This window comes from Nansenia antarctica (genome assembly GCF_963989245.1).
Source record: "Nansenia antarctica genome assembly, chromosome: 8".
NCBI lineage: Eukaryota > Metazoa > Chordata > Actinopteri > Argentiniformes > Microstomatidae > Nansenia > Nansenia antarctica.
The window spans coordinates 45,923,051-45,945,557 of NC_137678.1; the positions used below are offsets into that span (position 1 = coordinate 45,923,051).

The window sequence follows — 22,507 nt, forward strand, 5'->3', positions numbered from 1 at the left end:
CCCAGGTCGATAATGGTGGGCATAATATTATGAAAAGGTGTTTGGTTTGTGAGCGTACTGCCATTCACTTAACCCTGTTTATCTTTCAGCAATGATGTCCAGCCTACTTGAGACTTCACAAATGGGACTAAGTGTGCTACAATCCACAATCTTAGACGGCCACGTTAAGCGCCCAGACTTTGATCTTTCAATCATTAGAGGTAAACCCCATGCATTTTCGTTTCATGGCACTGACAACTCTTAGGTTGTGGGTTTGATTCCCGCTGGGACCATATATTCTGAGAAATGTATATGCACTCACTGCAATGTAAGTCACTTTGGATAAAAGCGTCAAATGGCATATATTATTATATTATAGGACAAAATACCTCTTTTACAAGGGAGACAGGTATATTTCACTCTAATTCAGGTCATGAAGGTGATTGATGAATGTGAAGTGGTAATAACACCCAGTCCCATGCTTTCCTTTACCTGTTTTTCAGAGAAGACAGTGTTACAGAATGCAGGAGAACCTCAGAGGAACAGCGAAGATGAGAAGAGAATTGTCGAAATGCAAACATTCCTGTTAACCTACATCACAGCCAAGGTTTGAGGAAAAAACGATTATTGTTTTGTCTATTTTCAAGACAGCCAAGTGGGACAGCGTCATGTGGTCCACTGTGGCTCAGTTGGTAGAGCATGGCACTAACAACGCTTAGCTTGGGGGTTTGATTCCCACTGGGAATCCCATATATACTGAAATGTATGCACTCACAGCTAAATGGCATATATTATATATATTATTATCGCAGTAGATGTTATTACCTTCAGGACTTTTATCATGATGGACTGGTGTTTGAAATCAGATGGAGAGTAACACAGAGAAGTTGAAGGCACAAGCGGAGGGGCGTATCCTAGCAATGACGGAGAAAGAGGAGAAGCTACGCAAGCAGGTCCATGAGAAGAAGCGCCAGTATCTTCTTCTGGAAAAGCGCAAGCAGATGAATGACTTGCTGGATTTGCAGGTCAGAGGCCTGTTTCTGAGCCGTTTGATTTCTCTCCCATGGCATTTTGATTTGACTTAATGTTAACACCTTGTGTTGAACAATTGTGTTATCGTCTTTTTTTTTTTGTACCTTCAACTGATACTAAATGAATGATTTGTGATTGAAGTGGCATTGAAAAGGTTTATTGAAACATCCAAGTCTGTCATCAGCTCCAGGCTTTGATGAGGAATATGTGTGTGCTCTATTGTCCTCAGATCGCAGCATTAACTCCTGTGGCTGCGGCTGCCCAGCGCTTCACAGAAGAATACAAATCCTTTGGCACAGCAGTGGACACCACCCGCCATGAGCTGCCTGTAAAGAACCTCCACATTGAGGGGGACAGAAGAGAATTCCTGGGTTGGTTTAAGTTTATTTCCTTCAGTCAATACAGCAGAGTTCAGAGCATTTGATAAAGAAAAAACAACAACTGTGAAATGGAATCCTGAAGAGGGTCAAGTTTTCTACACGTAAAAAAGGCGATTGTCTACAGTGTTTGTGGTCATTCCTGGTGACCATGCCTGTGATGAAACCCACGGTTCTTCTCGCCCTCTCAGGTAAAGCGGAGGCGAGCCTGAAGGAGAGTGAGGAAGTGTTACAGCAGTGCACCCTGGGAGCTCTGCATGGCAACGCCACGTCTGCTGAGTGCCTGAGGGGGGTGAAGACTGCTGCCCAGGACATCAGTGAGCAGCTCTCAGGGTATGACCACAGAGTATCAGTAGAAATGAATGAATGCTTTATTTCTCTTTTTGGAAACTTTTTTCGTCACAGATAGACATGCATACATTAGTTTTGTCACTGCTTAAGTTAGTCTGTTGATGTGACTGGTAACAAACAATTGAGTCCTGGTTAGTGAATCTTGTACTTTAACTTGATGATTTTTTGGCATTCAAATGAAGGGTATGTGTTTAGCCTTTTGGTCTCTACTTTGCAAATGTTGCAGACTAAGCCTAGTTCTGACTGATACTTTCAACAGAAAGAATTAATCTTCATTGTGTTTTAATCTAGGACTAGACAGTCTAGGAAACCAGCGCTTGATGATTCATTTGTGAATGGAATCTAAGTAAATTGACACTATGGACAGGCAATGTGAAAGAAACGAGGAGGATATGAAATGAATGACTTGTTGTGATGTGACTTTGGTGTTGGTAGCTCCTCTGACCGTAGGGTGTCCTTCCCCCTCAGGGAGTTCTCAGCACTGCTGGAGCTGTCCTCCCTGGTCAGCCGCCAGACGGTCCACATCCAGCAGTCTCTGGAGGAGGAGCAGCTTGGCCTGACCAGAGCACAGGCACTCTACTGTCCTGAACATTGAAGAACCTTGTGAAGAACCTTGTATAGAATGGCTATGAATGAATGAATATATTACTTTTTTGTAAATTAAAATATTTTTTAGCGTGCGGCTCTCTCTAATTTCTTAACTGTTTGTCACTTGGGTCCAGCGACCGGAGTTATTTTTATGATATGCGCATTATTATGATGATGTCTCTATAAAGAAAACTTGTTTTGTAAATAAAATAAATCCTAATTGACTTCGGTTTCAACAACCTGTATTATTTGTTTGCAAATGCTTTTTACTCAGAAGTTACTACCCTGTTATTGTTTAAAACATAATCAATCCATCAATCCATCAGAAGTTGATGCAGGCAGAGAGAAGATATATATGGGCAGAGATCTGTGCCACTAGAAACTGAATTTGAATTACTGACATTTGAATTTGAATTGCTCATTTTTAATACTTACATTAAAAAAATGAATTTGAATCACATAATTTGAATTTGTATTGTTTAACTCTGTTTTTCAATTCAGTTATTCAAGTTAAACAATACAAATTCAAATTATGTGATTCAAATTAATTTTTTAAATTCAAGTTGAGCAATTCAAATTCAAAGTCAGTAATTCATATTCAGATTCTAGTGGCATCAGTGGCGGATACAGAAAGTGGCTGATGGGTAGGCCTGGAACAATCTGGGTAGGCCTGAGTGAAACTCATCACCGCACGTTTTAGACCTATGAGCAGCCAGATGGATGGAACACAACCGGGCTCGCGATCATAGGCGCCGATTTATGTTTCTGCCCGTGGGTGCTCGAAACATTTGGGTACGACCAACACGCATGCACACACACGCACACGCACGCACGCACACACTCAAAATATTCGCAGGGACTGGAGGAGATCACTATGCAGACCATGAAACGAACGGAAAATAAATAAAGTACCTGTCTACCCAGAGAATGCAACGGACAGCCAAACAAGTTATTATAATACACACACGCAAGGCATTCAAGCGCACGCAATAGTCAATGAATTAACCAATAACCATCAACTATGGAGGACCAAGTATAGACATTGTAATAAGAAATGCCTGTATTATCATTTGCAAGCTTTTAACTGTGGGTGTTGACAGTCCAGTGCAAACCGAAAGCTCAAGTTGAATCATACATGTACCTGGCTCGGACCAGTTGTGGTGATCCATCATTATTACAAAACCTAACGCTGCTTATTAGGGGATTTACGTAAACTGGTGTATACACATATATTGTTGTGTAAAGTTGTGTGCTTCTATTGTATTATATTATTATATCCAGTGAAGGCATACACAATGTTGTTCCACACAAATGTTTCCCTCTTCGTTTTAATCTTGGAAAGTCTCATAAAAAATATACTTCACCGAACTATTACAGCGCTGTCTCGGACTCTCCGCACGTCGGCGTGTGGCGTTTTTTGATTGATTGATTGAAAACTTTATTAGAAGATTTGCAGAAGTAGGTACATGAAAGTACATATTACATACAAGGTCAACTAACAGGATAAAAACCCAAGAAAGCCACTGGCTTATTTCAATTGGGGTCCTTGATTCTCAATTAATCGTTACATGTAAGACCGACACAAAAAAAAACTAGTACTATCTACAAGATAATACAGACAAATAACTAGTACTATCTACAAGATAAACATACATCCAACATGGATCATCATCTGTTATTGTGAATAAATAAGATTTCTAGACAAGGCCTGGTCCAAACTTTCATTATTTTCACTGACTTCCAGACGTGGCTTTTTAAGAAAGCGGGACAATGTTAGCTGTTTAGCCATCGTAGCGCGCACGCGGAACAACTGGTCAAGGTCAACTCGTAAGAGAGGAAGTTGAATATTATTAGTATTAATACATACTTTTAATCATTTCCAAGACAAAACTATTCACATTACAGTTAGTTAGTGAAAATTAAACTTTAAAAATATTTTATTATTAAAAAATATGTATTTTTATGAATCTGACTGGGTGGGCCAGCTGTCAATCTGGGCGGGCCTAGGCCCACCCAGGCCCACCCATAGATCCGCGCCTGCTAATCAGTTTACTGTTGAGAACCCTCACAACTAGAAACTCCCAAGTTCTGACATTAAGTAAAATAGCAACATTCTCTGACTATGTTATAAGTTTTGGAAGCACTAAAGCTTAAGGTACTTTAATAAGTATAGCATTTTCACTATAATACCTCTCAGAGGGCATAGGAACACACAGGGCATGTAAGCTCAGTGGTAGAGCGCATGCTTTGCATGTATGGTTCTGGGTTCAATCCTCAGCATCTCCAAAGGCCTTGTCTGTGGAGCGGGAGGTAGGTCTGGAGGAGGGTCTGTCTGTGGAGCGGGAGGTAGGTCTGGAGGAGGGTCTGTCTGTGGAACGGGAGGTAGGTCTGGAGGAGGGTCTGTCTGTGGAGCGGGAGGTAGGTCTGGAGGAGGGTCTGTCTGTGGAAGGGGAGGTAGGTCTGGAGGAGGGTCTGTCTGTGGAAGGGGAGGTAGGTCTGGAGGGTCTGGGTGTGGAAGGGGAGGTAGGTCTGGAGGCAGGTCTGGGTGTGGAAGGGGAGGTGGGTCTGGAGGAGGGTCTGTCTGTGGAAGGGGAGGTAAGTCTGGAGGGTCTGGTTGTGGAAGGGGAGGTAGGTCTGGAGGGTCTGGGTGTGGAAGGGGAGGTGGGTCTGGAGGCAGGTCTGGGTGTGGAAGGGGAGGTGGGTCTGGAGGCGGGTCTGTCTGTGGAAGGGGAGGTAGGTCTGGAGGCAGGTCTGGGTGTGGAAGGGGAGGTAGGTCTGGAGGAGGGTCTGTCTGTGGAAGGGGAGGTGGGTCTGGAGGAGGGTCTGTCTGTGGAAGGGGAGGTAGGTCTGGAGGGTCTGGGTGTGGAAGGGGAGGTAGGTCTGGAGGCAGGTCTGGGTGTGGAAGGGGAGGTGGGTCTGGAGGCAGGTCTGCGTGTGGAAGGGGAGGTGGGTCTGGAGGAGGGTCTGTCTGTGGAAGGGGAGGTGGGTCTGGAGGCAGGTCTGGGTGTGGAAGGGGAGGTAGGTCAGGAGGCGGGTCTGTCTGTGGAAGGGGAGGTGGGTCTGGAGGAGGGTCTGTCTGTGGAAGGGGAGGTGGGTCTGGAGGCAGGTCTGTCTGTGGAAGGGGAGGTGGGTCTGGAGGAGGGTCTGTCTGTGGAAGGGGAGGTGGGTCTGGAGGCAGGTCTGGGTGTGGAAGGGGAGGTAGGTCTGGAGGAGGGTCTGTCTGTGGAAGGGGAGGTAGGTCTGGAGGGTCTGGTGTGGAAGGGGAGGTAGGTCTGGAGGCAGGTCTGGGTGTGGAAGGGGAGGTGGGTCTGGAGGAGGGTCTGTCTGTGGAAGGGGAGGTAGGTCTGGAGGAGGGTCTGTCTGTGGAGCGGGAGGTAGGTCTGGAGGAGGGTCTGGGTGTGGAAGGGGAGGTAGGTCTGGAGGAGGGTCTGTCTGTGGAAGGGGAGGTAGGTCTGGAGGAGGGTCTGTCTGTGGAAGGGGAGGTAGGTCTGGAGGGTCTGGGTGTGGAAGGGGAGGTAGGTCTGGAGGCAGGTCTGGGTGGGGAAGGGGAGGTGGGTCTGGAGGAGGGTCTGTCTGTGGAAGGGGAGGTGGGTCTGGAGGAGGGTCTGTCTGTGGAAGGGGAGGTGGGTCTGGAGGCAGGTCTGGGTGTGCAAGGGGAGGTAGGTCTGGAGGAGGGTCTGTCTGTGGAAGGGGAGGTAGGTCTGGAGGAGGGTCTGTCTGTGGAAGGGGAGGTAGGTCTGGAGGGTCTGGGTGTGTAAGGGGAGGTAGGTCTGGAGGCAGGTCTGGGTGTGGAAGGGGAGGTGGGTCTGGAGGCGGGTCTGTCTGTGGAAGGGGAGGTGGGTCTGGAGGCAGGTCTGGGTGTGGAAGAGGAGGTAGGTCTGGAGGAGGGTCTGGGTGTGGAAGGGGAGGTAGGTCTGGAGGAGGGTCTGTCTGTGGAAGGGGAGGAGGGTCTGGGTGTGGAAGGGGAGGCAGGTCTGGGTGTGGCAGTGTGAGGTAGGTCGGATCTGGTTCTCCACGGGTTCCTGTGTTAGCTCTTGTCCCAGTTCTGGCTGAGTGTGGGCCTTGTAGGACCGGGCTGACATGGATCTCTTTCCAGGGGGGACCGGGGCGGTGTGTGTGACGCTCCTTTTTTTTCCAGGATCCGGAGATCTGGGACTATTCATCGGGGCTAGAAGGGGGTGGTAGTGCTAGCAGACTTTTTTTTGATGGGTGTTTCGTCAACGGCGGTAGCAGTTTTGATTGACGGGTGGTAGCTTGCGCTCAAAAGTGTGCCCGCCTCTAGCAGTTGTGGCCCTAAGCATCCGCATAGACTGCTTATGCCAGTGGCCGGCCCTGACTACAAATCACAACCATGACGTGGTAGGAAACTCCAAGTTCTGACAACCTCTTACTTGGAGGAGTAGCTTGTAAGAGGCACGGTGGCCAAGTGGTAAGGCGTTGGTCTCGTAAACCAAAGATCATGGGTTCAAATCCCATCCGTACCTTTAAAAAAAAAACTGTGACTAATCAGTTTACTGTTGAGAACACTCAGTCTTCCACCTCCACCACTAGAGGGTGCTCTCTACCACACTAGCACCATCAGATCGTCAAGGCAACCTGGAAGTGGTGCTCAGCCTCCTTTGGGTCATGCAGGCTGAATCTGTCACATAAACCGTCCTATGAATCTAAGACAGAGGTTCTCAAACCTCTCCTCGGGGACCCCCAGCCGCTCCACATTATTTGATCTGTTCCACCACCAGCACACCTGATTCAACGAATCAAGTACAAATCATAATTGCTTTATACTTGATTCGTTGAATCAGGTGTGCTGGTGGTGGAACAGATAAAATATGTGGAGCGGCTGGGGGTCTCCGAGGAGAGGTTTGAGAACCACTGATCTAAGATGATGTCAATTCTATATAATAATATACCAATATTCCTCATGGGCCAATAATCCTATAGTTCACAGCTGAACCGATGACATATACATAGTGTACACCTCGTACCTGTGTATCCCTCAGAGCAGTGGTGCCGTCTACGTGATACGCAGGACTACGCCGTATACCCACTAGGAAAGGCCAAGGATTTCCATATACCCACTTAAAAATGTGTGAGGATACGTAACAGCGTTTTGTGACCGAACTTTCACTTTCATTCATAAAATTCACCCCGTTTGTGTTACGAAGCACTTGAATTTTGGACCATTGGGACTGACTATAGCGTCATATACCATCAAAGGGGGGAGATGCGACATGAAATATGTCAAAATGCAGCACTATCATGCACAGATCAGCCTTATAACATGTAGGGCCAGTTTCACAGACAGGGCTTAAGCCTAATCCTGGACTAAAAAGCATCTTCAATGGAGATTTTACATTGAAAGTGTGATTTAGTCCAGGACTAGGCTTAAGCATTGTCTGTGAAACCGGCCCGTAATGTTATATATATATATATATATATATATATATATATATATATATATATATATATAACGTCAGACAGGGAGCACAGATTTTTTTTTATGGCGTTCCGAAATGAACGATATGAGGTTGGGAGGGGAAAATCACAGTATACCCACTAGAAAACACTAGACTCCACCACTGCCTCAGAGCAATGACACAGTGGACGCGGCACACAGGTGGATTTTGTGATGTCCCATGTTGATGATGTCACTGAGCATCTGAGAGGCCTCCCCAGCACGGCCATCAGCAAACAACAACAGGCAGAGTATACACAGCAACTGACCTGCAGAGTAAGTCAGTAGGTAAAACTTTATTTCTATAGCGCCCTTCACAGCACGAAAAAGGGTGCTTTACATCATACATAAGGTATAAAATGGGTGAAAAGAAAAGCGCAAACAAACATCATTAAAAGAGATTAAAAAAACCACAAAAACGGAGGAACACCCCAAAGGGGCAACATAAACAGGAACATAAGGTGGCTATCAGTGACTACCGGCCTGCCTAAACCAGGTGTGTCTTTAGATGGAGCCCTAGCTGACTGATGGTTCACTGGTTATATTCATCATCCTAATTCCCCCCAAACAGATATGACACCAGATTCAAATCCATTAGAAAAGAGACCTGCTCTTGGTATGCAGATTTACAGGAAGTGAATTGTGGTTTCAGAACAAATTTGAGCTCTTCAGCCCTACGCCTCCTCCTCTCAGAGCCTGCTGGGTAAGGAATACCACCCTACTCCTTCTGGCCAATCAGCACGATGGGTGTTCCCCTCAGGTCACACCTGCAGGGAGCGTAACCATAGTTATTACAACACACCAGTGGCAGACTCAGGCTGTTTGAAGGGCAGGGGCGAAAAGAAAAAAAGGGCACACTGCACTGTCAAGTTTAGACCATTGGAAGGGCAGCCAATAGGGCACATCCTCTAATTTTGCCACTCGAAAGGGCACTTTAGTGCAATGTTTTTCAACTGTGGGGGCACATGGTCAAGTTTAGACCATTGGAGGGGCACCAATAGGGCACGTCCTTGCATTTTCGCCACTCAAAAGGGCATTTTTGCCACTCAAAAGGGCACTTATGAGAGACGTTTTTCAACCGTGGGGGCACCAGGAGGGGCGGTCGGCCCCCCTGCCCCCCCCCCTTGAGTTCGCCAGTGTACAACACACATCATTGTGTCTTATTATTATTACTGTAGCTCAGCTCTGACAGAGACTCTCACACCCACCAGCTCTGAGGAGCCTTGGGGGGCTCACACTTAGAAAGGGTGGGGTAAGAATGCTCTGTCTCTACAGGGTGGCTATGGGCAGCTGTGGCTCAGGAGGTAGAGCCGGAGTCTAACGATCGCAAGGTCTGCAGTTTGGCGGCTAGATCCCTGACCGGCCATGTGTCGAGGTGTCCTTGGGCAAGACACTGAACACCCAATCTGCATGGTAGCTTGCCGCCATCGGTGTGTGAATGTGTGGGTGAATGAGAGGCCATTGTAAAGTACTTTCGGAATTAGGCGCTATATAAGTGCAGCCCGTTTACAGAGTGAGCGGACAGGATGGGTCCTTAGTTTCCTGTTGGTTTTTGTATTTTCCCATCGTGATGATGTTTACGTTCTCAAAATACTGTGAGACGCGTTCCTATAACAATCTTTTCGGTCCTCTCCTGAGTCCTCTTATCATACAGTCTTTCCTTCGTCACAAGATGCATACTGTAGCTGGACAGTGAAACAGAGCAAAGTGATAGACAGAGAGACGTCATGTCACACATACCTCTCTGAACTCAGAATCCAGTTCAAAGTGCTGGTGGTGTTCGCCTTCAGAGCCCTCCATGGCCAAGCCCCCCACCTTCATCTCCAGTATGTGCCCTTTTTTTCTTTTCACCCCTGCCCTTCAAACAGCCTGAGTCTGCCACTGGTGTGTTGTAATAACTATGGTTACGCTCCCTGCAGGTGTGACCTGAGGGGAACACCCATCGTGCTGATTGGCCAGAAGGAGTAGGGTGGTATTCCTTACCCAGCAGGCTCTGAGAGGAGGAGGCGTAGGGCTGAAGAGCTCAAATTTGTTCTGAAACCACAATTCACTTCCTGTAAATCTGCATACCAAGAGCAGGTCTCTTTTCTAATGGATTTGAATCTGGTGTCATATCTGTTTGGGGGGAATTAGGATGATGAATATAACCAGTGAACCATCAGTCAGCTAGGGCTAATTACGGTTCACATTTCCCTCCTCACTACTCAGCTCGTTAACGGCATGAAATCAGAAATAATGTGATCGAATTAGGAGATGGAGGATGAACATAAGTTGGGATTTATGACTTCTAAGTTCTTGGTGTTATTAAAAGCCTCTCTTGTATGATACAGTTGTACACAGCCTTCATGGATTGCTCAGTTGTGTCGAAAATAACTATTTTGGCAATATATATACATATGACATGCAGTATATATTAATATATATACGTACATATGACATGCAGTATATATTAATATATATACATATGACATGCAGTATATATATATTAATATATATACATATGACATGCAGTATATATATATTAATATATATACATATGACATGCAGTATATCTTAATATATATACATATGACATGCATTATGTATTAATATATATACATATGACATGCAGTATGAATATAATGCTTTATTGTGTATCAGTGTCTCTATCTATATCTATCTAGTGTAATTGGTACTCCTTCACTTCTACCTTCCACTTCCTCATTTACACTTCCCCCCATGTGCAATTGCCACTGAGCCAGTGCATTAGTCTCAGTGTCTGCTCTCAGTATTGGGGTTTATATTCAGATATTCAAAGATTCTGGACAAGTGCCAGAGGGAATTTGAATCCAAAAGCCTCAACTACACGTAGCCCATCTAATGGCCTCGGCCCCACTGGTCAGAGCAGGCTAGTGTCAGAACAAATGACCCGTGGGACGGCTTAATTGCGCTGAATGAGCGCTACCCTAACTGACCCGCTCTTCTGCAAACTTCACCAAGAGGCAGGAGGTAGCATCTTAGCATCTTAGCGCATATCCCAAACTAGCTGTAGACCAGTAGAATATATTTCTTCTCCAGAATATAGACATAGAAACAATAAAAATCAGTTCAAGGTCAATAAAGTCATAATTGTACACACGCACATATATTTATTTATACAAATATAATATGTATAACAATTGCATATCACCGGTTGTCTTTTTTTTCTGTACAGGAGTATGTCCAGCCTGAAAAATGCAAGTCATCAATAAGAAAGAGAAGCCAAATATACAAAAGGGATCTGTTGGGAGTCGAAATGAACTGCTCGAAGGTTTCAGGGGCAAAACACTTTCACAGCTCTGTCTGGTTTTGACTATATCAGGATGGCACATTGCACATAGTATGGATGTTAAATGGTCTTGCACTAGGCTACTTCAATACCCACCCACAAAGGAACAAGATCGAAAAATACATACTACTGTATAGTTTGCTAACCAGGAAAACAATCTAATGTAGTGTAATTTGACATATATTACAGATACAAGGCTACTTTTGATCATAACTGGATCTTTATAGTTTTTCAATGAGTCCATAGTGCAACTTAGCATATGGTTCCTTGTCATGAGAATACAACATCATAGTTATAGATACAGTTTTGAAAGAGATAGTTTAAAACAGGGTCCCTTATTGAAGAAGACCGCTAGAACACTCCACACAGTCTCGTATTCACAATGATTGTCGAAAAATGTACAGATCCTGGGAGGAAGAGTCCATTAACCATGCTATTCAGGTATGAATGATACACTGTGCAATAAATGCTATACAATTAATCTTTTAAATAATCATCTGCATGTTTAAACAAAGTACACATATTTCAATGGAACATTAAACTTTATGTAAAACTCTGCGGTTATAAACTATAAAATAGATCAATTTAAAAATAAACACAATTGTACCATATGATTACCTCTCTGGTAATGTATAGATATATATAGATAGATCTATATATAGTGATGTATATAAATGTTTTTGACATTCTATTTGTCGTCATATAAATTATATAGGAAATGCTTAAATCACACCCATACAGATCTAATGCAAATCTCTCTGTATAATCCATCTAGAGATATTTATGATGACAGTAGATGTCTCATAATAATACAATGGTAGACTTGAAAGCTGAGAGTCTAATTGAGGTTATTGCACGATAGCTGTACTGCATGTGCCAATTATAAATCAATCATCTGTATGAACTGAGGATGTATCCACTTTTTACAGCCATCCAGTTCCAATGGCAGAAGCTGCCTTATGACACACAGTGCATAAGATAGAGTTTACTTTAGCATAACAACGGTTAGCTTTTGCATCTTCCCCATATATATATATACTGTATCTAATAATTACCTTTATGTGAAATGTAAAACCAAAAATGTGTGTTATTGCTAAATCTAGAAGTTTTTCCATACAAAATATTTTCCTGCTACAATATATAATAAGGTAAAAAAGAGTTCACGTTTATCCAAACCAGGACAAGTTTGACACAAGCAATGTTCATTCACACACTGACACAAGCACCAATAGGATAATCTATAGAAATATCACTGTACAAAGCTATGGCAAACAATAATGTCAGTAAAAGAAGTGAAAATAAACCAAAACAGATGACAAGGAAACAACGTAACACCAAATGACAAAGAAAGGAATTTTTTCAAAAGGGTCACAACTTTCAACTGTTGGCCGGACAACTTAAAAATTAATCAACAACAAAAGTCATAATGAAGGATGTTCAGTGCTAACCTTGCTCTTAAGTCACTGTGCACATATTTTTAAAGCACCAGTGTTTACATTTCAGGACAGACATCTCTCAGTTTTTGCTTCATAAGGGTTGGTACTGCAGCAGCCTAGACAGAAGGGGGGAGAGAGAGTTTTCGCTGACAGTATTCTCTCTACTCTGATTGGTTGGTTCCTTTAGGATATTCCGCACAAAGAGATGGACTTGGACATCCGCTTTCCCAGTGTCTTTCACTTCTTCTTCTTCTTCTTCTTTTGGAACAAACCTGCGAAGGACAAATCGAACAACATCTGTCAACCATACTGTAAAAGGTTGTTGAGAGCATTGTTTCAACCCCTGTCTGATGGTCACTGGACATCAACCTGAGGCCAGTAAAGACCATTAAACAAGCCTGTAAATGAACTGTGATTTAGTTTCCACCTGTTCCTAACACCAGAATCATGAAACACGGGACGTGATGTTATACTGTCCATTGTGCCAATGGATGGTACGCACATGAGGTTTGCCTTGATGTTGAGAGTGGCATGGGAGCTGTATCTCAGACATGGGAAGGATGTTAAATTTCGGGACACATCGTCAGTAGAGTACCTTTGAATCATGGGGTGTTTCAGCCTTTTCAACACTAGACACCCTCATCTAAGGCGGCCAGCTACAGGGTGATCAAGCCTGAGCTTGTGTCCGATGCCCAATCATGAGAATTGCCTGGTTGTTTAAATGGCGCAGCCCACGGGACTATGCAAGGCAGGGGTGTCCTCTTCCCTGAGTCAGGCCTAGAGCTGACCGCATACCTTGTTCACCCTCCTCCTGGAGGGTTCTGACCTGGGTTCTTAAGTGGGAGTGGGGGTAGGGGGGGATTAGTGAGCGGGTCATGTTGCTGTTCTTTGAGCCCAGCAAGGGTCCTTCCGCTTGATCCATATCCACTGGCTGCTTCTTTCGGCCGCTTCAGAGAGTGATCTAATTGTCTGTCGCAGAGCCTGTCCATGGATGCCAAGGTCTTTCAGCAGCCTAATGGTGGAAGAAGCCACGAAACCTCTGCATCCCACTTCACCCGGGTAGACTTTTGCCTTCCATCCTCGTTGTTGAGCGTCTGCTGCCAGTTCTGTGTAGCGCAGTTTCTTGCGCTCATAGGCCTCTTCAGCTGAATTCTCCCACGGGACTGTGAGCTCTATGATGTAAACAGACTTCAGTGAAGGGGACCAGAGTACCAAGTCTGGTCTAAGGGTGGTGGCTGCAATCTCGGGTGGAAAGATTAGTTGCTGGCCAATATCGACTAGCATCTTCCAATCCCGGGCCATGGCTAGCTGTCCAGCTTCTGGTTTGGTTGGAGGATGGTTGGACGTTTTCTGTCCCTCTCGGATGAATGTTGGTGCCGTGATGGAATTGGTTGCTTTCAAGGGCAAGGAGTTGGTGGTATTCCTCTTGCTCTCAAGAGCTGCTGCCAGGCTCTTGAGGACCTGGTTGTGCCTCCAGGTGTAGCGGCCTTGTGTGAGGCTGGTCTTACAACCGGACAAGATGTGTTTGAGAGTCGCTGGAGTTGGGCAGAGGGCACAGGTTGGGTCCTCACCATACCACTGGTGAAGGTTCTTTGGAGATGGGAGCACATCATAGGTAGCTCTGATGATGAAGCTGATGTTGCTTTAATACAGCAGCTCAGTGTTTAAAAGGTAAGGCCTGTTGTGTTGAATGTCCTGGAGCAGCCTGTGTGTATGACACAGAGAGAGACAGAGAGAGAGAGAGAGAGAGAGACAGAGAGAGAGATAGAGAGAGAGAGAGAGAGAGAGCCATCGGGCAGTTTGTCAGGGAACAGTTGAATGACGCACAGATTCCATGCAATGCCAAGGTGTATGTTGCCATGGCGTATGTTGCCATGGCGTATGTTGCCATAGCATGCAGCCCGCCCATCCATCCTTCCCAGCCCGCCCCACCCCCCACGTGTGTCACTTGGCCATTGGCCCCTTGGCCATCACAGCAAGGCCCTGTAGTCAGCATGTCAGCCCTGACACAAGATGAACCTTGCTCAGTCCTTCTCTGGATGCCACTGCACACCAGTGTGTCACAGGTTCTATCTCCGTTTAGGGTAGTTCAGAGATATTGAGCATCAACGTTTTTACATTCCATTATGTTTTGTGAGATGGAACCTTTGTATTTTATGAATTACTAACTCAAAAATGTCAACATTTTAAAAATAACACCACACAGGCATTAATAAACACCCAATGGATCAGATTATGTAAAAAACGGACAAAAATTGAGATAGAACCTTATAATTCTAACGTCACGGTGTGCAGTAGTGGCGGCTAGAGTGGTGTTAATTCCTCTGAGAATTCCGGAAATGTCAAGGGTACGCTTAAAGAGCTACTGCGCACCACTACATTTTTAGTTGAAATGGCAAACGGTTGAAGTTCTACGTTCTTTTAGAAAAGTTTCGGTTAGCGTAGAGTGGCGGAGGGGGGCAGGTCTCTAACAATGACTGGGTGTGGATCATTGAATACGACATCTTATATTGTCCTCGCCAATTAGTATTTCACTGCGTTCTTGGAATGGATAATCCTTTTGGACAAATACAATTGTAGATCTACTTAGGGTCTCTGGCAATAGTGGATCATTTTCAGTGTGAACATTGAGCCTGTTAAGACAGTGATGCACGGTTGCAATGACCAATATCACCATGGATTGAAGGTCATGTTCTCACATGAAAGTCTGAATCAGGACCCGGAGCAAGTGGATGACTTCGCAACATTATTGCATAAATAATTTCTCTGATTTGCGTTCTCACAGCCCTTCATGTAAACGAAGTAACATACGCAATCGAAGCAACAGACGTGGTAGTTGATTTGTCAGAAAAATTTAGAATTGCCCGTTGTCCCGCTCTTATACAGATCAACACGCGTGCGCTGTTGTTTTCCTGTGGACTGCCTCGAGCAGTGTTCTCACCAAAAGCGAAGCGAAGCAAAGTGATGGATCCGTCGTTTCTAACCGAAGCGAAACCACCCTTTTCAAGCGGAGCATCCGAGGGTTCTTTGCTGCGGGAGCGACTTCGAATGCGCGTTCTCACAGCTCCAAACGACGCAGAGCAAAGCGAACTTTATCATAAACTCCGTTTCAAGTGAAGCAAATGTTCTAGTGAGAACACCCCCTTAAGTGGAATTTGACAACTTTCTAGAAACTATCTTTTTAGTTTGTGCATAAAGGCTCTCCAAATGTATATTCTATGAAGTAGGTATGCATATTTCCCTATAATCTACAGTGTACATAAGATAGTCTCCTATTTTATTTGATATCCTACCAAAGACATGCACAGCTCCATGATTTAATGAGTAATTGGAGCAGAGAGTGGAGGCGTTTGATGTATGCAACATTGGTCATTCTGTGTGTTAGGCTTCCAGACTTTAGTAATGCAAGAATATACACTAGGGGCGGCTGTGGCGCAGGGGGTAGAGCCTGCGTCTAATGATCGCAAGGTTGGCAGTTTGGTGGTTCGAGCGAAGTTGAAGTGTCCTTGGGCAAGACACTGAGCCCCAAATTGCTCCCAATGAACGGGCTGGCGCCTTACATGGTAACTTGCCGCCATTGGTGCGTGTGGGTGTGGGTGAATGAGAGGCCTTTGTAAAGCGCTTTGGATTAAGGCGCTATATAAGTCAGTCCATTTACACTAGGCCTACTTCCTCATATTTATAGAGGATATAAGAACTGTATAAGTTGTGAAAATTAATTGCTCTACCTGAAAATGTAAAATAACTAACAAATGTAATAAACAGTGCAACTTTTATGAATGTACAAGTGGTTGGGGATCCATTTTAGGAGCTTCATTGTGGAATGATTGCAGCTCTGGTAATTATGCAATGCGAGATAGCAAGTGTGATTGGTTTTCTTTGCAGCAACTGCAATGCTTTCATCATCCGGTGAGCCATGAGCACAGGGTCCTGATTTGTTTAGGCATAAATAATTCACAAGCCGCACAGCTGAATTACTGACATAACATTGTAGAATCAGTTTTGGCTTCGTTCACAAACCCATTGCCTCAAGTTTCTTAAGCCCTCGTTTCCAGGAAGGTAATGTTTGCGGCAAGCATAATGTTCATTAAAAAATGGAACAGCAAGATGTTATCCTTGGTAACTTCTACTCAAAAGGGCTACTATTGTACCTGAAGGTTTTAAAACATGCGTGGGTTCAGTGTCTGTGTAAAAACCAACTAATTTTCCTTTGTTGCCTGTTTTGTCAGTTCAATATGAAAAGAGCAATAGAGTGCTAACACATTTTATTCAGTTGTGAAATGACACGTAACTGGATCTTAAAGTAGTATCCACTAGTCCGTGCCTGACTGCAACACATTTGTAGCTTTGGGAGTCTAATAGACAGTGTTTTTAAAAGGTACAATGACAACATTTTGCAGAACAGACATTTTTCATTTAAAAGACGGTAAAATGCCGCTACATTTCATCATATAAACAAGACAACAGCCCCTTGTTACTCCTGACTGACTCAACATGCCGCGAGGCAAACGTCACGATAATCATCTCACAGTCCGCGGGCGACAGGAACCTCCAGTCACTCACCGCATGACTCTCCGTACCAACATCTTACAGACAACATGAAGACAGTTGTCAGTATGCTATCCATCAAAGGGAAATCATAGCTTGATGAGTGTTTTGGGGGACACTTACTGCAATTATGAAGATGCATAAGACCTGTTGAGTGGCCTACTCTTACCCTTACTTACTGTATGACATGCACCTACTCTACACCACCAACCTTTCTCCTCCTCCATGTCATTCTCCTCCTCCTCCTCCTCCAGTCGAACCCCCTGGGGGCCCACCACCACCCTTGGATGGACTGAACTGCACTTACATAGCGCCTTTATCCAAAGCGCTTTACAATGGCCTCTCATTCACCCATTCACACACACATTCACACACCAATGGCGGCAAGCTACCATGCAAGGCGCCGGCCGGCCCCGCTCACTGGGAGCAATTTGGGGTTCAGTGTCTTGCCCAAGGACACTTCGACATGTGGCCAGTCGGGGCTCGAACCGCCGCTCTGCCAACCTTGCGATCATTAGACGGCGGCTCTACCTCCTGCTCCACAGTCGCCACCCTTAAAGCCATGAGAAGCCTCACCTAGGACATGTGGTTCTGCTGCGTGGCCAGGTTCTGCTCACCTAGGACATGTGGTTCTGCTGCGTGGCCAGGTTCTGCTGCTGCTGCTGCTGCATGAGGATCTGCTGCTGCTGGCGCCGGCGGGCGGTGCGGAGCTTCTCGAAGCGCGCCTCCATCTCCTCCAGCACCTTGGGCGTGTAGCGCACCACCAGCTTCACGCTGTCCTTGGCCGCCTTCAGCAGCTCCACCGCCTTCTCGTGGTGCTCCCCCTCCACACTCTGTTTTTGGGGGGGTTTGGGGGGTGGGTGGAAGGAGGGGTGAGGTAGGCAGAGAGAGAACGAGGGAGGAAGGGAAGGAGAGGGAGAAGGAGGAAGAGGGAAGAGGAGAGGAAAGGGAGGGAGAGAGAGGGAGAGGGAGAGAGAGAGAGAGAGACAGAGAGAGAGAGAGAGAGAGAGAGAGCATCGTTGTTACTTGATTGAGCACATACAAGTGATGTGGCAATGTGAGAAGTTGGCTTGTAAAGTCATGCGTCACTGATGTTTTATTCTAACAAGTTCACATTATTTTCTTTATTGGTATTGAACCTTTCTTTGCTACATGTTATGGCCAATTTTACTTTGGGCTTTTATTTTGGATGATTTGTGTTTAATGTTTTGAGTTATATTTATATTTCTTGATTAATGTTTATTTTATGTTTTTGGTTATTTATGTTATGAATAGCGTTATGTTTTGGTTATAGAATTATTAATGTTTTAGTCGTAATTGAGTGTCACGTGGTGAGGTGATAGGATGGGCCCAGGTGTATTTATGGAGTCAATTAGTAGAGCCTGAGTGGATGGAAATAGGTTAGTCGGGGAACAACATTAACTTTGACCACGATCACTCTTTTCTGTAATCACATACTTTACCGTTCGCTTTATGACTTTTCGTTTCGTTTGGATACATTGAATTGCTTTTTGGACAATAAATCTTTTACATTTTATACAACATACAAGGAAAGCGTGGCGTGGGTGATTATCCAACCAGACTATTACTGTTTTCATTCACAAGGTAGAATTGGCGGCTACACTACAACATCTAAATACCTTTATGTAAGCTCATTTATGCAGTTATGCAGTAGCAAAGCTTCAAATTCAAGCACTTACAAGTTAGCCCATTAGGTTTCCAATGTATTTCCACTTAGTTCAGCCAGCATTACCTGCTTGGTATAACTAGAACTTCCTCTTCAAACCCACGCTAAAAAATGAAATGATTTCACATTACAATTCCAGACACCAGCAACAAAACATAATGAATCCTTTCTGAGGTTTGCTTGGTGTTTTATTAGTATGTTTTTTTTTTTTGTTATGTCTGAACACATACTGACATAAACGTGGCTATTGGTATTCATTGGGTACGTACACTTTACCGTACACTTTACCGTACACTTTACCGTACACTTTACCAGGCTGCCCTCGAAAAGGCGGTTCAGGACCCTGGCCGCTAAGACAAATAGACTGAAGAACAGCTTCTACCACAGGGCCGTCCAGGCCCTGAACACAGCAAAGACCTAAGTTCTGGGCCCTGGACAGTCTGGACGGATTGTATGGCAGCTGCTGCACTGAAAAAAATCAGGTGTAGTGCTGAGGCACAAACATGTACATTTCAAGCCTGCAAACTGTGACACTTTAAATAACGTGAAACAATACTATTGTGCAATATGACAACCCTAGTCGTCTATCTGTACAGTATAGTACAGTGGATTGTGTGACACTTTAAATAACGTGAAACAATACTATTGTGCAATATGACAACCCTAGTCGTCTATCTGTACAGTATAGTACAGTGGATTGTGTACATAGCCTTTATTTATGTAAACCAGCTCCTTCCCTTCTTGTGATATATATATATATTTTTAAAGTGTTTTTTTTCCCCTTTCCTAACACCAGGGGAGCCACCCCTCCTAAATTTCGTTGTTTGGTACCTGTACTGTAGCAATGACAATAAAGTCCATTCATTCATTCATTCATTCATTCAGTAGCATCAGTATGGATTGTTATGAAATGGGATGCAGCAAGGAGAGTGTTTAAAAGGTCAACACCTTTGAAGTTTGGACTACTTTACTCATAGTAACACTTTCTCGTGATGTCATTTTCTTTTTTTTAAACAGTTTTTTTGAATGTCCTTCCTGTGCTTTAAGACATAACTATGAAAAGAAAAGATATGATTTGTTTCTAATTATGGTTGTTCTTTAACTTCTCTTGATCAAGAGTTTTAAACCCCCAAAAAGATTACACTTTTCAATCAACTTGATTTGATTGATTTTACACTCATTAGTCACTAGACTCATTTGTCACTGCACCTTAAAATAACATGCTACTGTTTTGATCATTTTAGAGAGTCATTAAAAACTATTCATTTTTGTCTTTTCATGTCCACTGCCATGACAACAATGTGCCAGTGTCTGTAGACCTACTCTAGCTAATGCATTTTGCTTCCCGAAGTTCTGCATCAAAACAAGTCCACAAAAACAAAACCTCCCCTGCCTCTTGAACCCTGACTCACTACTACTGATTCAGTAGACAGACAGCACATCACTCTGATAGAAAAACTCCATGTGGTGACAGTTTGACAAAAGGTTCGATAAAATCCCTCTCCCTCGACATGGTTTATTGGTTCGTCAGGAAAACTGTCAGAAATGACCAAAAAAAGGAAGAAATATCGCTAGATTCGATCGTTAGATATATATGGTATACGCTGAAATAACCACTAATGTACCAGTGTAACCTCTTATCCTCTCACTCAAAATGGATCACTAGGCACAAAAAGTTCACCCACGCCATAACCTTTTTTCGGTCTTGCAAAAAAAGTTCCCTCCCAACACGTTGTGCTCTAATGTTTAGAGATGAGCTGCTTAGGTGGTGTAGCGGACTAAGCGCTGACCACGTAACCGCAGGGTTCCCGGTTCGATTCCGGCCTCGGACATATTCTGCATGTCTACCCATCCTTCCTGTCAAATTTCCACTATCTCTATATACCGTGAGCTTAGAATGATAAGGTTCTATCTCCGTTTAGGGTATTTCAGAGATATTGAGCGTCAAAGTTTTTACATTCCATTATGTTCTGTGAGATGGAACCTTTGTATTTTATGAATTACTAACTAGAAAATGTCAACATTTTAAAAATAACACCATACAGGCATTAATAAACACCTAATGGATCAGATTATGTAAAAAAAAAAAAAAAAAAAAGACAAAAATGGAGATAGAACCTAATAATTCTAACGTCACGATATGAGTGGGACTGCCCCACTCAGAAAAAAAATCACTTAAAAAAAAAAAGACCTACCACGCCATTGACTGACAGGAGCTGGTCCCCTCTCTTCAGCCCCCCCTGTCTCTCGGCCACGCCCCCCGGGATGATGCGGGAGATGTAGATGGGGGAGTTCTGCTCTTTGCCGCCCATCACGTTGAAGCCCAGCCCCTCCTCGGTCTTGGGCAGCTCCACTACTCGTGGGTGGGAGTGGCCCTCGCTGGCCGCAAAGGCCGCGACCGTGGCCTGCAGGAAGTAAAGGAGAGTGTGTTATTATCCATGGACATGATTCATTCGACTATACCTGCATTAGCTCCCCCAAGCTTATGGATAGGCTTTAGCTCAGCTGGCTAACACCTAACCTGCAGGAGACCCACATTTTAGTTCTAGTCCGTTACACAATTAGATTTGATATTGGTTTTTTAGAAAGGCTGGCAAGGAATGGGAATGGACGTTCACAACCACAAAACAGACATTTCCAGACCCCAAAGTTTGTACAGAAACAAAAGCATCTCAGACATAAATGCTCCCCGTGGGTTCTACCGTAGACCTCTCTCTCTCCGTAAATTTGAGCTCGGACATTCAGTAAGGTTGAGAACAACAAAGCGAGAGCCAAGCCTGGTGAATTATACTAATGAGAGTAGTTTCATGGCTCTCTTAACACACAGATTAGCACTTCTGTTGCAGCTGTAGAAGAAGAAGCAAAGGTCGTTTCCCCACCAGACTAAATCTCTCTGCTGTGAGTCAGCTATGGTAAAAAAAACTCCACCGGCTGGGGGGGGATTGCTTTTCAATTTGAAGGTAGGCTCTCCTTCTAGTCGTCTGAATATTGAAACACGCCTGTGAGCTTGTTAGGCGAGTCTGGGAAAGGCAGACGAGTGGATGGCGGAGACACAAAGGGCTGTCTGCCCGCTGATCCTGAGATCCACTGCCACAGGTGTCACTCTGTCAAGTCAGCCTCAGAGCCTCAGAGCTATCTCAGGGAACGGCAGGGGAGAAAAGTTAACAGGTTTTTGCAAATGACGTGAAGCCAACAGGCAAAACTCAACATTTTCACACAGAGATGTTCAATTCTCACTCCAGCACCCTGTCTCTCTCTTTTCTCGTTCACTTTCTCTTTTTTCTCTCTCTCTCTCCCTCTCTCTTTTCTCGTTCACTTTCTCTTTTTTCTCTCTCTCTCTCCCTCTCTCTCTCTCTCTGTCTCTCTCTTTTCTCGTTCACTTTCTCTTTTTTTCTCTCTGTCTCTCTCTCTCTTTTCTCGTTCACTTTCTCTTTTTTTTCGCCCTCTCTCTCTCTGTCTCTCTCTGTCTCTCTTTTCTCGTTCACTTTCTCTTTCTCTTTTCTCTCTGTCTCTCTTCTTTCCCCCCGTCTTTTTCATTCTCTCTCTTTTTTCTCTCCTCCTGTGAGTTCAAGAGAGAAGGTGTTCAGTATGCACACTGTCGCCTCCCAGCCTCACGGTGCGATCGACTTTCACAAGTGCATCTATGTTCCTGTGAGTAAGAAACAAGGCTGCATATGGCTGTGTCTTCACGAAGCGCAAAGAAGACTCATAGGCGAGTCCCATTGTTATGGAAGCTCTTGGGAAATC

General features: G+C 44.5%; 2 protein-coding genes across 2 annotated transcripts in view; one reads left to right on the top strand and one right to left on the bottom strand.

Moving 5' to 3' along the window:
- Window positions 1-845: 845 nt before the first annotated feature.
- On the top strand, window positions 846-2,334 carry LOC308164276 (HAUS augmin-like complex subunit 8; the record flags this gene model as incomplete). Its single annotated transcript, XM_080538413.1, has 4 exons — window positions 846-1,004; window positions 1,241-1,382; window positions 1,580-1,721; window positions 2,208-2,334. The coding sequence occupies 4 exons, from the start codon at window positions 846-848 to the stop codon at window positions 2,332-2,334; spliced, it is 570 nt and encodes a 189-aa protein (XP_080394539.1).
- Window positions 2,335-17,690: 15,356 nt separating this feature from the next.
- lin7a (lin-7 homolog A (C. elegans)) overlaps window positions 17,691-22,507 on the bottom strand; it is a gene marked incomplete at both ends in the record, with an annotated part of 32,787 nt that continues 27,970 nt past the window's right edge. Inside the window, 2 exons of the mRNA XM_080537888.1 lie at window positions 17,691-17,906; window positions 20,956-21,165. Of these exons, the coding sequence (XP_080394014.1) occupies window positions 17,691-17,906; window positions 20,956-21,165 (426 nt within the window). The remainder of the gene's footprint in view (window positions 17,907-20,955; window positions 21,166-22,507) is intronic.